At 36.2% G+C, this 14,519-nt stretch overlaps 1 protein-coding gene across 1 annotated transcript in view; it reads left to right on the forward strand.

The window, feature by feature from the left end:
• The window catches only part of Lrp1b (LDL receptor related protein 1B), a 1,777,071-nt gene that overhangs the window by 1,154,014 nt on the left and 608,538 nt on the right, over window positions 1–14,519 (forward strand). Inside the window, exons 22-23 of the mRNA XM_041674488.1 lie at window positions 8,982–9,182; window positions 10,895–11,140. Of these exons, the coding sequence (XP_041530422.1) occupies window positions 8,982–9,182; window positions 10,895–11,140 (447 nt within the window). The remainder of the gene's footprint in view (window positions 1–8,981; window positions 9,183–10,894; window positions 11,141–14,519) is intronic.

Genomic DNA, 14,519 nt, shown 5'->3' on the forward strand with positions numbered 1-14,519 from the left:
CACATGAAGATAGATACACATGAACAGATGGAAAGAAGAACAAAGCTCTCATCTTGTAATGTCTGCAAACTATGGCTGTAAGGTATGAGGAAAGCTTTATCTATTTAAATAAGTCTATAAAATCAGACACCGCAGAATTTATTATTCATGATTAAATGAAGCTCCTGGAAACTCATGAACTCTAGATGGACAGTTGTGGAGCCTGCGTGGGACCAAACTAGGCCTTCTGCTTGTGGGAGACAGTTGTGTAACTTGGTCTACCTAGAGCCCCTGGCAGTGGGACCAGGATATATCCCTGGTGCATTAACTAGCTTTCTGAAGCCCATTTGGTTGGTGGGATGCCATGCTCAGCCTGGATACAGAGGAAAGGGACTTGGTGCTACCTCAACTTAATGTTTCAGGCTTCATTAACTCCCCATGGGAGTCCTTACCCTTGGGAGGAGTTAATGGGAGGTGGGTCAGGGAGAACGTAAAGGGAGCAGGAGGAGAGGTGGGAGTGAGTACTGTGGCTGGAATGTAAAATAAAATTGAAACATAAAGTTAATAATTGAGTTTAAATAACATCAAGCTAAACCTTCAAAAGACAAAAAGCAAGTGAAATTTAAAAATTAAGTAAAATAAATCTATTTGTGTTTTTAAAGTGAAAATAACATAGAAAATAATAGGCCTGAAATGAATAAAACAGACATGCACACAAACACACAGCTACATGAACACACACAGACCTATATATACACATATAATCATGCATACTCACATTCAAATAAACACATGTTCAGATACATATGCACACACCCTTGACAAGCAAATTGATTACTAATATGAAGACTGAATCATATTATAATTAATTAACAGAAACTAGGTAGCATAAACAACATTTATTTCAAGACAAAGGGTTCTCTTTTGTGTCCACACTACCAATCCATATATAGTGGGCTTCTTGATGTTTAGGAACTCCATCCTCATGATTTTATTACTTCCCCAAAGCCCCATTTCCAAAACTCATGCACTAGACAATAAAATTTCACTATTAATATTGCAGAAGCAGGAAATATTTATTTCATGGCACCCTTAATAAGAGAAATGAAATGCAAAATTTTAATGAAATAGCAATACAATTTGGCATTATTTAGGTGGTAATTCATATGCCTAATGACACAATTTCAGGTGTGTGTGTGGGTGTGGGTGTGTGTGTGTTGGGGGGTGCACACATGTGGTTCTGAGAATGAGTGTCTAAATGTGATTTTTTTAAAAAATCCATCCACAATATTATCTCAAGTAATTTATCATATAGATAAATGTTTATGCATTTGAAGAGAGAAATTAAATACATTATCTTTTCTTTTAAGAAAAACAAATAATACTTCTGATAGGTTTAAGACATTACATTTGCAAAGACCCATATGCCCTTTGGCAACCTCATAAAAATAAATTGACCTTATGTTTCAAAGTCATCTTTCAAATTACAGGAAAAAAACATGAAAATTTTCATAAAATATTCCTTTGCTATAACTTTAATTAGACTTTAGCATCAAATACTATAAAAACATGTATGTGAAATTCTAAAGATATTAGTATTGCACATTTCTAGAAAACACACTTTTAGGTGTGTGTATGTGTATTTGCAATCATTCCCCTAGAAGATTCACGAAGTGCAAAACTGAAGAAGACTCAAGCAGAAGGTAAGAGCACCATCCTTAGGCTGGAAAGGGCAAGGACTGGGTGGAATAAAGAAGGAGAAAAAACACTGGTTAGTGTGTAAACATCCTGACTCTCCATTTCTTGTCTACCTCTGAGAAGAGAAAGGTAGTCTCTGCCACAGATCCTAGGCTGTGTATGATTCTTCATTATGGTGCTAAATTCAATGCTGCCATGATGACAGACTGAAACCCCTAAGGACATAAGACATCATGCTTAATTACTCCCTTTAACTTCTCCTCACAGGTATTTCGGGCTCAGCACTGAGAGAAGTAGCTACTATAATCCATTTTGAAACTCAAATACTTTGAATCTCACAAATCACAGTAGATGTATTTAAAGCTTTATAGTTAGTTAAGTAGGAATGACTATCCTGTAAAACTTCCACAATGAATTTAAAGATAGATTGTTTTTTTATAGCAGCAAATTTGGGCAGAATAATGGAGTTAACATATCTTCTCTGTTACCTTCCTTTATCCGGCTTTGTTCACTATCAATATCCTGCAACGGAGCAGTGCATTTATTATAATTAGTGAATATGCAGCAGTGAATCACACAGCACCAAGACCGTGTGTTCCAGCAGCCTTTGCTGTTGGTATTGTATATTGGTGGGATTAGAAAGTGTATTATGTTTTTTCACGTATTGTGCAAACTTCTCAGTTCCCAGCTAGGTTGTCTTTATCGTCCCCTTTGCCCTTGAACCTGTTGTTCCTCTTACCATCTGACCTTTTCCAGAATGTCACAGATCTGTCGCCACACAATGCAGTGACTTTTCATATTTGTTTCATTTCCTTACAACTGTGACCTTACATTTCTTCCACGTCTTTCCATAGCTTATTTATTCCTTTCTTTTTGCTCTGGAAAACAATTCACTCTCTGGTTATATCAACATGTGTAATTTTTTAAGTGTGCTCACCTACTAACGAATATCTTAATTTTTCTAAGTTTTCACAACTGCTTATTAAATTGAAGCAAACATTTATTAAAAGTTCATGTATGGACTCTTATGAGGATTTATAAGAGATTGCCAATTTGAAAATTAAACTACGCTGAGGTCAGGGCAGAAGTGCAAATATTGTGCATCTCTTGAGGTGGAGGTCATTAGTGAGAGACACATAACTTATCAATGCCATCTCTGCATCCCCATGAATCCCTGTTGAGAATGATGAAGGATATAACAATTAGCATAGACCTTTTAAATGAGAAAAAAATGAAACATTATTTTTATAATTATTTATTTTTATTTTTTTATTTTTATCATTTCTTGAAGATTAGGTAAAAAAAAAAACTTGTCACATTTTTGTCTCTCTCTAGAGGGAATGAGGGCTATGACAAAAACACAATGTAGGTGTCATTTTTTTATGGTATCTTTTCTTGATTAACTGCCTTTGCAGCAGTTGTTATAAATGGTTGTTAAGTCATACTCTTTCCCACTAGATTCCATTTAAAGACACAACATACATTTACCTGTCAGGTCTCAAAGTCAGGTTAAGATTTATGTATAAAGTGACCCTTCAGAAATGATACATCCAAACCAGCTGATGAGCTTGCGGCTCACCTTAGCTGGCATCCAGCTCCGTGCTGACCAGGCATGCCCTAATAATCCATTGTGGGTTCCTCTGAATCACAAAGCCTTGTTCTTATCTGAGTCTGAATTGTTTTGTTTTCTGTCCTAGTACTAGATCAGCGAAAACAGTATGAAAAGTGAGTTTAACATGGGGCTTTAGACCTAAAAGAATCTCCCTCTTCTATAATCACCCGATGGAATCATTTCATTTATTTCTCACACAAATAATGTAGGAGTTTTCATTGTCTATGTGCCACAAAAACTAATATACTTTTTCCATTTCCTTTTCATGAGCATTGTGCATTTGTTGTTTATTTTCCACTGTGAAAATTGTAAGTCTTTGGTTGTGTGTTTATTCTATCTAGGGTTAACCTGGCCCTGCTTGTTTTGTGTTGTTTGTTGTTCTTTTAAGGACACTTACAATGAGATTCTAAGATATAATGTAGAAAAGAAATATTATCATTTTTTCTTGTTTTTAATTTTCTTCCTTCACACTAATTATCATTCCCTCCTTAAACACATGTTGTCCAACAATGAGAAAAAGCAATCCTTTAACTTCTTCCCTGTCTTCCATCTTCTCTTGTGTTGTATACCTCGGTGTCTTTAGTTCTGTGTATCCTTTCATGCCTTGCAAGTCACCAGAAGTAATCCTGCCAGTCATAGTGATCTCTCTTGAGACCAACTTTATACTTCAGCAATTGAGTGACTTCAGAAGATTTAGCACACATCTGCTCCAGTCTCCTGACACACAAAATAAAAATGATAAAACTAACAATTTATCAAATGCACAGTGACTGGAATACAACCTGCCCAGAGCTCCTCTGTCTGTCACTGTTATAGCCTAACTAACTATTTATTGCACTTCTTGACCACAGGTCAGTCTATCCCAATGTGTTTTCTCTTACTTTGCCCTTACTTTCCTATTTTTATGTCTCACTCTTAAGGTTCATTCATTCTACTCTCTGTATACCTGACCAGGGATTTACAGAACTCATTTTATTAATAACATAAAGTATACAATGTGTCCTGATTTAAACCAAATCTATTAGTGAAGCATCAGTCAGTACTCACTTTCAATATTTTCAGTAATTATTGTTAAAAATAGTATTGAATATTTTAACAAACTTCAGTATTGATTATATGGTTTTCATTTGGCTTCATTCACCATAGTGCAAGTTACTATTATTACAGTTCCACAAATGAATTTTAAGACATTTAAATATAGTATGTTTTCTAAGTAGGTGACCTAGTATTTTTTATTTTAACACTTATTTAGACACCTATTGCATTATGATGCTATCTTTTGTAAAATTATTATTGATCCCTGGGTACACATTAAAATTCATAGGACTCATTAACAACAAACAATCCAGAAATGATAATTAACTAGAAAACATAAAAATAATCAGTAAAAAAGAAATAATTTGGAGCAACAAATACCACCACAATAACTACAACAAAACACAATTACACAGGAAAAAATATACTTTGCCCAGTGTGTGTTCTACATGCTGACTTTAAAAGCATGGGGGTAAGCAATCAGTTTTTTTCTTAAATCATAAAAAAGAAAACATTTATGCATATTCTGTCGGTGTGTATCAAAGTTAGCAGAACTTTTTAAGAATGTTTGTTATTGTTCTTTAATATGATTTTGTATTAATTCTTTGAGATTTTCTTGCAAATGTATTTAGATCACATTCACCCCTTTCCTGCACCTGCTACGAGAGCTACAAAACCCACCCCGTTTTCATGTACTCTTTTTTTATGACCTAATAAATTCAGTAAGGGAGGGGGGGTCAGCCTTTCGATGATGCTCAACCTTAAAGAGCTCATTTTTTTTTAATTTATTTATTTATTTAAGGATTTCTGCCTCCTCCCCGCCACCGCCTCCCATTTCCCTCCCCCTCCTCCGATCAAGTCCCCCTCCCTCATCAGCTCGAAGAGCAATCAGGGTTCCCTGACCTGTGGGAAGTCCAAGGACCGCCCACCTCTATCCAGGTCTGGCCTGGGTCTGAAAAAGCATGGGATAAAACCGGACTAACTGAACATAGCAGACAATGAGGACTACTGAGAACTCAAGAACAATGGCAATGGGTTTTTGATCCTACTGCACGTACTGGCTTTGGGGGAGCCTAGGCAGTTTGGAGCTCATACTTTTAAAGGAAACAGATTCTCTCTCCCCTGTACAGAGACAACTGTTTACAACTCTTTAGTGGGAGAGTTATTGAGACCCGATTCACTGCTAAAACGTTGTCTGGCTTGATCTTGTTCATGCCTTTCCCAAGCAACAATAGCTACTGTGAGTTTCTAAGTTCAGTTCTCCTGTTATATCTAGAGGACCTTGCTCTCCCATGAGCTCATTCCCTTATAATCTTTCTTCCCATTCTCCCTGCATGGGCCCTAAGCCTTGTGATGGGGTGATAGAGCTTTCTCAGTTTTGGCAGAGCCCTCTCTAATCACTTGTTCTCTGCCCATTGACCAGTTGTGAGTTTCTGCATTACCACCATCTACTACACACAGAGAAGATCCCTAATTAGGTCTGTGATCTTAACTATAGGTATAGAGTTATGTTGTGGGAGCTGCGGGCTGTGTTCCTGCCGCCCCAGCTCCTGATCGCCTGGCTAGCTTATGCCCCGAAATAACAACACACAAACTGTATTCTTTTAAACACTGCTTGGCCCATTAACTTTAGCCCTTACAGGCTAATTCTCATATCCCGATCAACCCATCTCTAATAATCTGTGTAGCATCAGTCTTACCGGGAAAGATTCAGCATGTCTGACCTGGCAGCTTGCTTCATGGTGTCTGCCCGGGAGAGGGGAGCATGGCCTCTGAGCTCACTCCCTCTTCCTCCCAGCATTCTGTTCTGCTTACTCCACCCACCTATGTTTTAACCTATGAGGGCCAAGCAATTTCTTTACATTTTAACCAATGACCTTCCTCCATCAGAGTTATGACTTTACAGGATATTTTGGTGTTATTTCCAATTAGAAACCATGAGTTTTTGGTCAGATGTACAGTACAAGAAATACGTTTTCTCCTATGCAGTGAATCTTAAATTTAATCACAAAGCAGTTGGCTATATTAACGACATTCATGCCACTGTTGTTCACATAGACAATGTTCTTCCCACACCAATCATTGCTATAGTTCATAGGATTCACAGGTGAATAAACTCTTGATACCTTTCCGACTAGACCACATAGCACCTGTGGTACCATAAAGATTATTTAACAAGAAGGAGGCTTTGTAATCAGCACCAACCACCAACTTGATTTATCCATGTTTTGCAACAAATGTATGGTATCTGGTGTGGGAGGTCTTTCTGTCTATGTGTTGTTTTGATTGGTTAATGAATAAAGAAATGGCTTAGCTATAACATGGGAAGAGGAAGACAAAGTTGGAGAGATGCCATGGAGTCGAAAGAGTCAGACATGCTGAAACTTTGCTGAAGCTACTGCCATGTGGCAATATACAAATTAATAGAAACGGGGCTAAATTAATATAAGAGTTAGACAATAAAAAGCTAGAGCTAATGGACCAAACAGTGATTTAATTAATACAGTTTCTGTGTGATTATTTCGGGTCTAAGCTAGCCGGGGGGCCAGGATGAACAAGTGGCTACTCCCCACAAAAGGTATCTTTAGCAATAACGTCTTTGCATCAAGTTCTTGTGATGTGGGCAATAAAGGACAGTAGCAATATTTTATATTATTATAGAGGTCATTGGGACACATCTACTGACATGATAAAAGGCATCCCATTCCAGACATCCTATGGTATCTAACAAAAGCATTATGCCCAGTTAATCCCACATCTAAAGATCCACCTGTGAATGAGAATATGTAACATTTATATTTTTCAGCCTGGGATACCTCAATCAATAAGTTTTCAGTTCTGATTATTTACCATCTCATTTCATAATTTCTTTTTTTCTTTAGAGTCAAATAAAATGCCATTGACTATGGATGCCACATTTTCATTATATATTTATTGCTTGATAAACATTTTGGTTGTATCTAATACTTAGCTATTGTGAAGAGAGAAGCTATGGATACTGGGAAATAGTCTTTTGGGTGTATGCCCAGGTATGGTATAGTAGGGTCTTATGGCTTATCTGTTTCTAGTTTTTTGAAGAGACCCCACACTGATTTCTAAGAGTCTGGCAGTCTACCCTCCCTGCAGCAGTTCGTGAGGTTCCCCCATTCCCAACATCCCATGCAGCATTTGTCACAAGTCATGTTCCTAATCTTAGACATTCTGACTGGGATATGGTGAACACCAGTTTAGATGTTTAGCCATTTTATTTTTTCTCGTGAGAACCTTCCACTCACTCCCATGACACACGTTTTGATATTGTTGTTTTCTTGTTTAATTTTTTAACTTATTTGTATATTCTCTACACTAATCCACTGCTAGAGATATTGTACATGTTTTTCGTTTTGTTTTTCTACTCTGTAGGCCATGTCTTCAACTAACTAGCATTTTCCTTGGGAGTACAGAAGTATTTCAGTTTCATGAGGTGCCACTGGTCAATTGTTGGTCCTGTTTTCTAGGTTATCATAATTCTATATAAAATTCCTATAGACTAACATGTATTTTCTGTTTGTTTTTTCCACTAAGTTTCCGGTCTAAAACTGAGTATTATTTTGATTTTTTTGCTTGTTAGTTTTGTTTTGTTTGTTTTTGTTTTTTTGTTTTTATTGACTTTTTGAGACAGGATTTCTCTGTATAACAACCCTAGTCCTGGAACTCTCTTTGTAGACCAGGTTTGTCCTTTAATTCATAGAGATCTGCCAGCCTATGTCTCCCTAGTGTTGGGATAAAAGGCATGTGCTACCACACTCGGCTCTTAATACTGAGTTTTTTGTATGTTCTAAATTGATTTTTGTGCATGGTGAGCATGAATGATCAAGTTTCTTCACACGCAGATGCCAAATTTTCTTAATGACACTTGTTCTTGCTTTTCTTCTGTATGTCGTGCTTGATTTTGTGTCATTGTTAAAATTCAGGTGTCTGTAAGTGCATGGACTAATATCTGAGCCCCCAAACCTTCTGCATCAATCAACATATCTGTTTTTGTGCTGAAACCACACTACTTTGGCTACTTTGCTTCTAGAGAAACCTAAAATCAGGACGGGCATTTTCAAGGAGTGTTTTTTAGTGTTTAGAATTATGATGGCTATTCGTGACTGACACTCTCTTATGAAGCAACTTTCATAATCATTTCTGGATAAATAGATTTTAAAAAGTGTTGAGGTGCTAAAGATACAAATATAAGTGAAGTGTCACTTCCCCAAAAATAAAGCGTCTGCCTAAATTTCAGCTTGGATCAAAACTAATGGTGTTTGCCTAAATTTAGGACTGTAAAAGTAACCAAGACACAAAATATGTACCTTTAAAGTCTATTTCTGAAGTTATTATATACTTCGAACTATTTACAGAATCCATTTTTATTTAATAATTTAGGAGATAATTTGAAACTAAAGAAAACATTAATGCTCAGACTCTAAGAGCAGTTTTAAGCTGGGAAGAATGTTCCGATGCTGTCACAAAAAAAAAAAAAAACAAAAACAAAAAAACAGCTACTGAATTATCAGCAAATAGATTTCTTGCTAATAACAAGTAATTCTTTCTCTGACAGAAATGATACTGACTATTCATTACTGCGATCTAATTACAAAATTCAGATGCATTTTCTTTCCGTTCCCTTAAGGGAGATGCATCAACAATGCCTGGGTATGTGATGGAGATGTTGACTGTGAGGATCAATCTGATGAAGAAGACTGTGACAATTTCTTGTGTGGACCACCCAAGTACCCTTGTGCCAATGACACCTCCGTGTGCCTGCAGCCGGAGAAACTCTGCAACGGGAGAAGGGACTGCCCAGATGGGTCAGATGAAGGCGACCTTTGCGGTATTGCTTGTTCTGTCCCATTTCCTTCCCTCCAGACATTACTCCATTTTAGTTTCTTCACATCTACTTATTATCATAGCACTCATTCATTCCTTTTATTCCTTTCAAAAGAGATCTTTTGCACTGAATCTGACACAAAATTTTTAAGCAACTAATGGCCTCATAAAATATAACAAATATGATCCAGAATTTCTGAAACAACAGCAAAAAAGAAAGAAAAACCTAGATGATGCATTACCAGTTGCCAGGCTCTCTACGTATTTCATCTCTAGCTTCTGACTACAGTTTCTTTTTTATTATTAGTTTTTTAAAAATAAAATACCAATCAAAATTCCCACTCCCTCCCTCATTGCTGAGCCGATTACTGTCAGAAGTCATTACGAACAGGAATTCTTCTCACTGGTGACCTGTGGGGTGCAGCTCCCCACCACTGTGCAGATGTTGAGTCTTCAAACCCTACAGGAGAAACTGTGTTTTTGTTTGTTACAGCAAATGGGGAGAAGCTGGATAATGAGACAGACTGAGTATTGCCTGAGTTGCTATGCTACTATCTCTGTCTGGAAGTCTTTGAGGAATCGTTTCCCTGAGTATGCGTATCTAGTTAAACAATCAATGCAACAGACGTTAAAAGAACTTGGAATAATCAAACAATGTATATGAAGGGAAATATGTTTTCTGTTCTTCAGAGATCAGAGATTTATATTGTAGAGGATTTAGGGATTTAGATATGTTTGCTAAACCAGGCTGAAGGAGGCATCTGTTAAAAAGTCTGAAGAATGATAAGAACAAGCATTCCCTGGAGCTATGTACAATAATGACTAGGAAAGGAAGACTAAATTGACTGATCCAAAGAGTGAAAGGTTATAACTGCCCTGGAGTTGTGTTTCTACACAACTGAGCGTCATAGTGAGTTGCATTATGTGAAAATGATTGTCACTGCATGTTAAATTGTATGTAATAAAACAGCCACTCCTTCAAAGAATCTATAATTCTATAAGATTATCTTGAAACAGTAAAACTAATATACAAGCAATGAATGCATAAATCTAAAGTTAAACACAGACAGTATGAACGAAGCATTCCCTTTTTATAAAAACTATGTGTGTTATTCATATGGTGAATAATGAATGCTCATTACTTGTGCCAAATTACAAGAATAAATTTGCTTGTGTATTATGTGTTAAATTTCCATGACCTCATTGAATTAATCATAATAACCAATATATAGGGCACAGGTATAAAGAAAACTACTCCTCATTATGACTTTAATTACATATGAATATATAGCTTTATTTATAAGCATTAAATACTCAAGTAATCAGTTTCTGTCTCTCCTTTGAAAGACGTCTACAATAGATTTTTCACAGATTCTAAAAGGCCGCAGGTAATTTTCCTGGTTTTTACAAAAGTATGAAAACAATTTACATCAGTTGGTTAACCCAATCTGTACTCAACACAATTTGCATTAGTGGACTAACCCAAGCTATGTTACAAATTTAGTAGAAATAAAAACTTGTATTCTCGTTTATTATTATTTAGAAATACATTCTGGCATTAGATCATTTGTAGCAGTACTTATAGCCAAACAGCTGTGGGAGATTGTCTTGTAGTGGGTGCAAAATCCCTGACTCCAATTTGAGTTAGAGAATCCAATCAGTGAGTACTGTGGAGTGAGAAAAACCATATGACTGAGACCATCTGCTCCTTGACAGATGAGTGCTCGCTCAACAACGGAGGCTGTAGTAACCACTGTTCTGTTGTTCCTGGAAGAGGAATTGTCTGCTCCTGCCCAGAAGGACACCAGCTCAAGAAAGACAATAAAACCTGTGAAATCGTGGACTACTGTGCCTCCCACCAGAGGTGCACCCAAGTGTGTGAACAGCACAAGCACTTGGTCAAATGCTCCTGTTACGAGGGATGGACACTGGATACGGACGGTGAAAGCTGCACCAGCGTGGGTGAGTAGATCCCGCCATCCATGGAAACAAACCCTAAAACACCTTGAAAATATGCAGCAAAAGAATTCCATTTATTCCATATATTGACTTTAAATGTTAGAAGTTATTTTATAGATATTCCCTTTCCTCTGATAGGATGAGTTATAACATACCTTCCCATTATAGCCCTCTGACTCTTAGTCGTCTTGAGCACTACTACTGTTCTAGCTTGTGATTATTACAATTGCCTTCTCATAGCATGTTTCATATATTTGAATTGTACATTGCTACAACTGGAAATTGGATAATGATAATTTTTTCTCATCACTGGAATCTTCTTGAGTCCCTGTGGCACAGGTCTATGGGTAAAGCTGAAGAGTTTCCTGAAATTTGCCCCCCAAAAATCAGGTGTTCATAGCTGTGTGGATGTACATCCAGGTAGTTGAATCAATTCCATTAATCCACCTCTCTGTTTTTATCCCAATATCATGCATGTAGTACAACTTGAAGTCAGGGATGATGATAACTCTTGAAGTTCTTTTATCGTATGACTGTTAGCTATTATGGATTCTTTGTTTCTCTATATGCAGCTTAGTATTGTTCTTTCAAGGTCTTGAAACATTGTTTTGGGATTTTAATGGGGATTGCGTTGACCCTATAGATTACTTTTGGTAAGATAGCTTTTTTATTATGTTAACCCTACTGATCAATGAGCATGTGAGATCTTTGCATCTTCTGATAGCTTCTCCAATTTCTTTCTTCAAAGACTTGAAGTTAATGTCACATTGATTTTTCCCTTGCTTGGTTAGTGTTACACCTAGATATTTTATATCATTTGTGGTTACTGTGAAAGGTGTTTCCCTGATTTCTTCTTCTTCCCATTTATCGTTTGTGTTTAGAAAGCCTACTGATTATTTTTTTTCAGTTAATCTTCCAGTCAGTCACATTTTGGAAGGTATTTATCAACTACAGAGTTATTTGGAAGACTCTTTGGGGGTCATTTATGTATACTATCATATCTTCGACAAATAAAGATACTTTGACATCTTCTTTGATTTCCTTTAGTTGTCTTATTGCCCTTGCTAGAATTTGACTACTATATTAAATATATATTGAGAGAGTGACAGCCATGTTTTTATTCCTGGTTTTAGTAAAACTGATTTGAAATTTTCTCCATTTAATTTGATAAAGGCTACTGGCTTGCTGAAAATTGCATTCATTATACTTAGATATATTTCTTGCATCCCAAATCTCTCCAAGACCTTTATCATGAAGGGGTATTGATTTTTGTCAAAAGCTTTTTAAAAATCTAATGAAATGATCATAAGGGTTTTTTTTTTTACTTACAGTTTGTTTATATGGTGGATTATATTGACAGATTTCTCTGTGTTATACCATTCCTGCTTGTCTGTGATAATGTCTACTTAATCATAGTGGATGATGTTTTTGATGTGTTCCTGGATTCATTTTCGAAGTATTTTATTGAGTATTTTAGCATCAATGTTCATGAAGGATATTGGTCCTTAATTCTCTTTCTTCATTTTGTCTTTATATAATTTATGTATGAGGGTGACTGTGGCTTCATAAAATGAATTTGGATATGGTCCTTCTATTTCTATTTGTGGGGTAATTTGAGGAGTATTGAGTATTGGAATTACTCTTCTTTGAAAGTCTGGTAGAATTCTACAATAAAACTCTCTGGGTTTTTATTTGCAGGGGTGGGAGATACAGGGGAGACTTGTGATTGCTTTTATTTCCTTAGGAGCTATAGGTCGATTTAAACTGTTTATCTGATCTTGATTCAACTTTGGTAAGTGTTATATATCACGAAAATTACCCATTTCTTTTAGATTTTCCATTTTGTGAAGTACAGGCTTTTGCAGTATACTTAATGTTTCTTTGAATTGCTTCTTTGTCTTTTGCTGTATCCACCTATTTTCTCTCTGCCTTTTAGCTTGGATAAAGGTTTATCTATCTTGTTGATTTCCTCAAAGAACCACATCTTTGTTTCAGTAATTCTTTGTATTGTTTTTATTTTATTGTCAGTTTTAGTTTGATTGCTTCCTGGCCTTCTACTCCTCTTGGGTGTGTCTGTGTCTTTTGGTTCTGGAGCTTTTATGTGTGCTGTTAAGCTGATAATGAGAATTCTCCAAATTCTTTATATAGGCACTTAGTGCTATGAACGTTCCTCTTAGGACACCTTTTATAGTGTCCCATAACTTTGTGTATTTTGTACATTAATTTCCTTTGAATTTTATGTCTTTATTTTCCTTCTTTATATCAACCTTGACTCAGTAGTCATTCAGCAGAGAGTTGTTCAGTCTCCATTCATTTGTAGAATTTTTTTTTGTCCTTGTTGAAATCCAGCTTTAATCCATGGTGGTCTAATAAGGCATAAAGCTTTGTTTTAATTATCTTGTATCTGTCCCGAATTGCTTTGTGACTGATTATATGATCGGTTTTGGATAAGGTTACAAGAGGTGCTGTAAAGAAGATATATTCTTTTTGTTTTGGTGAAATGTACTGTAGATATCTTTTAGGTTCATATCATTCATAATGTCTGTAGATTCCATTATTTCTCTTTTTAGTTTTTTTTTTCCTGAATTATCTATAACAGGCTTTTTCTTGGGTCACCAACCAGCTCCAAATCATGACATGGATTCTTCTTATTAGTTATTAATGCTTGGCATTGTCTTATGCTTGTCCCACAATTCCAATAACTTAATTTAGCCTATTTTTCTTCATCTATGTTTTGCATTGGGCTTTTTAACTTTTGTTTCTTTTGTACGCACTACTCCAAGTCTGACTGACTGAAGGCTGCCTGGCTGACTGGCCCCAGGTGTCTTTCGTCCTCACTCTCTCCTCCTGAGCCTAAATTCCTCCTTTTACTTATTCTATCTGCCTAGGAGTCCTGTCTGTCACTATACTTCCTAACTATTTGCCATTCAGCTTTTTATTAGACCTACTAGGTACCTTTGTGAGACAAAGCAACACATCTTTAGATCATTAAATAAATGCATAAAAAACAAAAGTAACATCTTGTTGAGTAAAAATAATATTTCACATCAACTGTCCATCCGTGAGAATGGGGTATTGAAGTCTCCACTATCAATGTGTAAGAGTTGATGTATGGTTTAAGCTTTAGTAATGTTTTCTTTCCAAACAACCATCACCTTGGTGAACTTTTCCTTTGATCAGTATGAAGGGTACTTCCACATATTTTTTGATTAATTTTGGTTTGAGTTCTCTTTGGTTGGATATTAGAATAACTACCCAAGCTTGTTTCTTGGGACCATTTGCTTGAAAATATTTATTTATTCAGCCTTTTTCTCTGAAGAAAAGTCTGTCTTATGTTTCTTGTATGCAACAAAATGGTGGGCTTTTTGGCATCCATTCTGTT

The sequence above is a fragment of the Microtus oregoni genome, unplaced genomic scaffold (assembly GCF_018167655.1).
Source record: "Microtus oregoni isolate MIOR12 unplaced genomic scaffold, Mior012 000025F_ref0000491, whole genome shotgun sequence".
Taxonomy (NCBI): Eukaryota; Metazoa; Chordata; class Mammalia; order Rodentia; family Cricetidae; genus Microtus; species Microtus oregoni.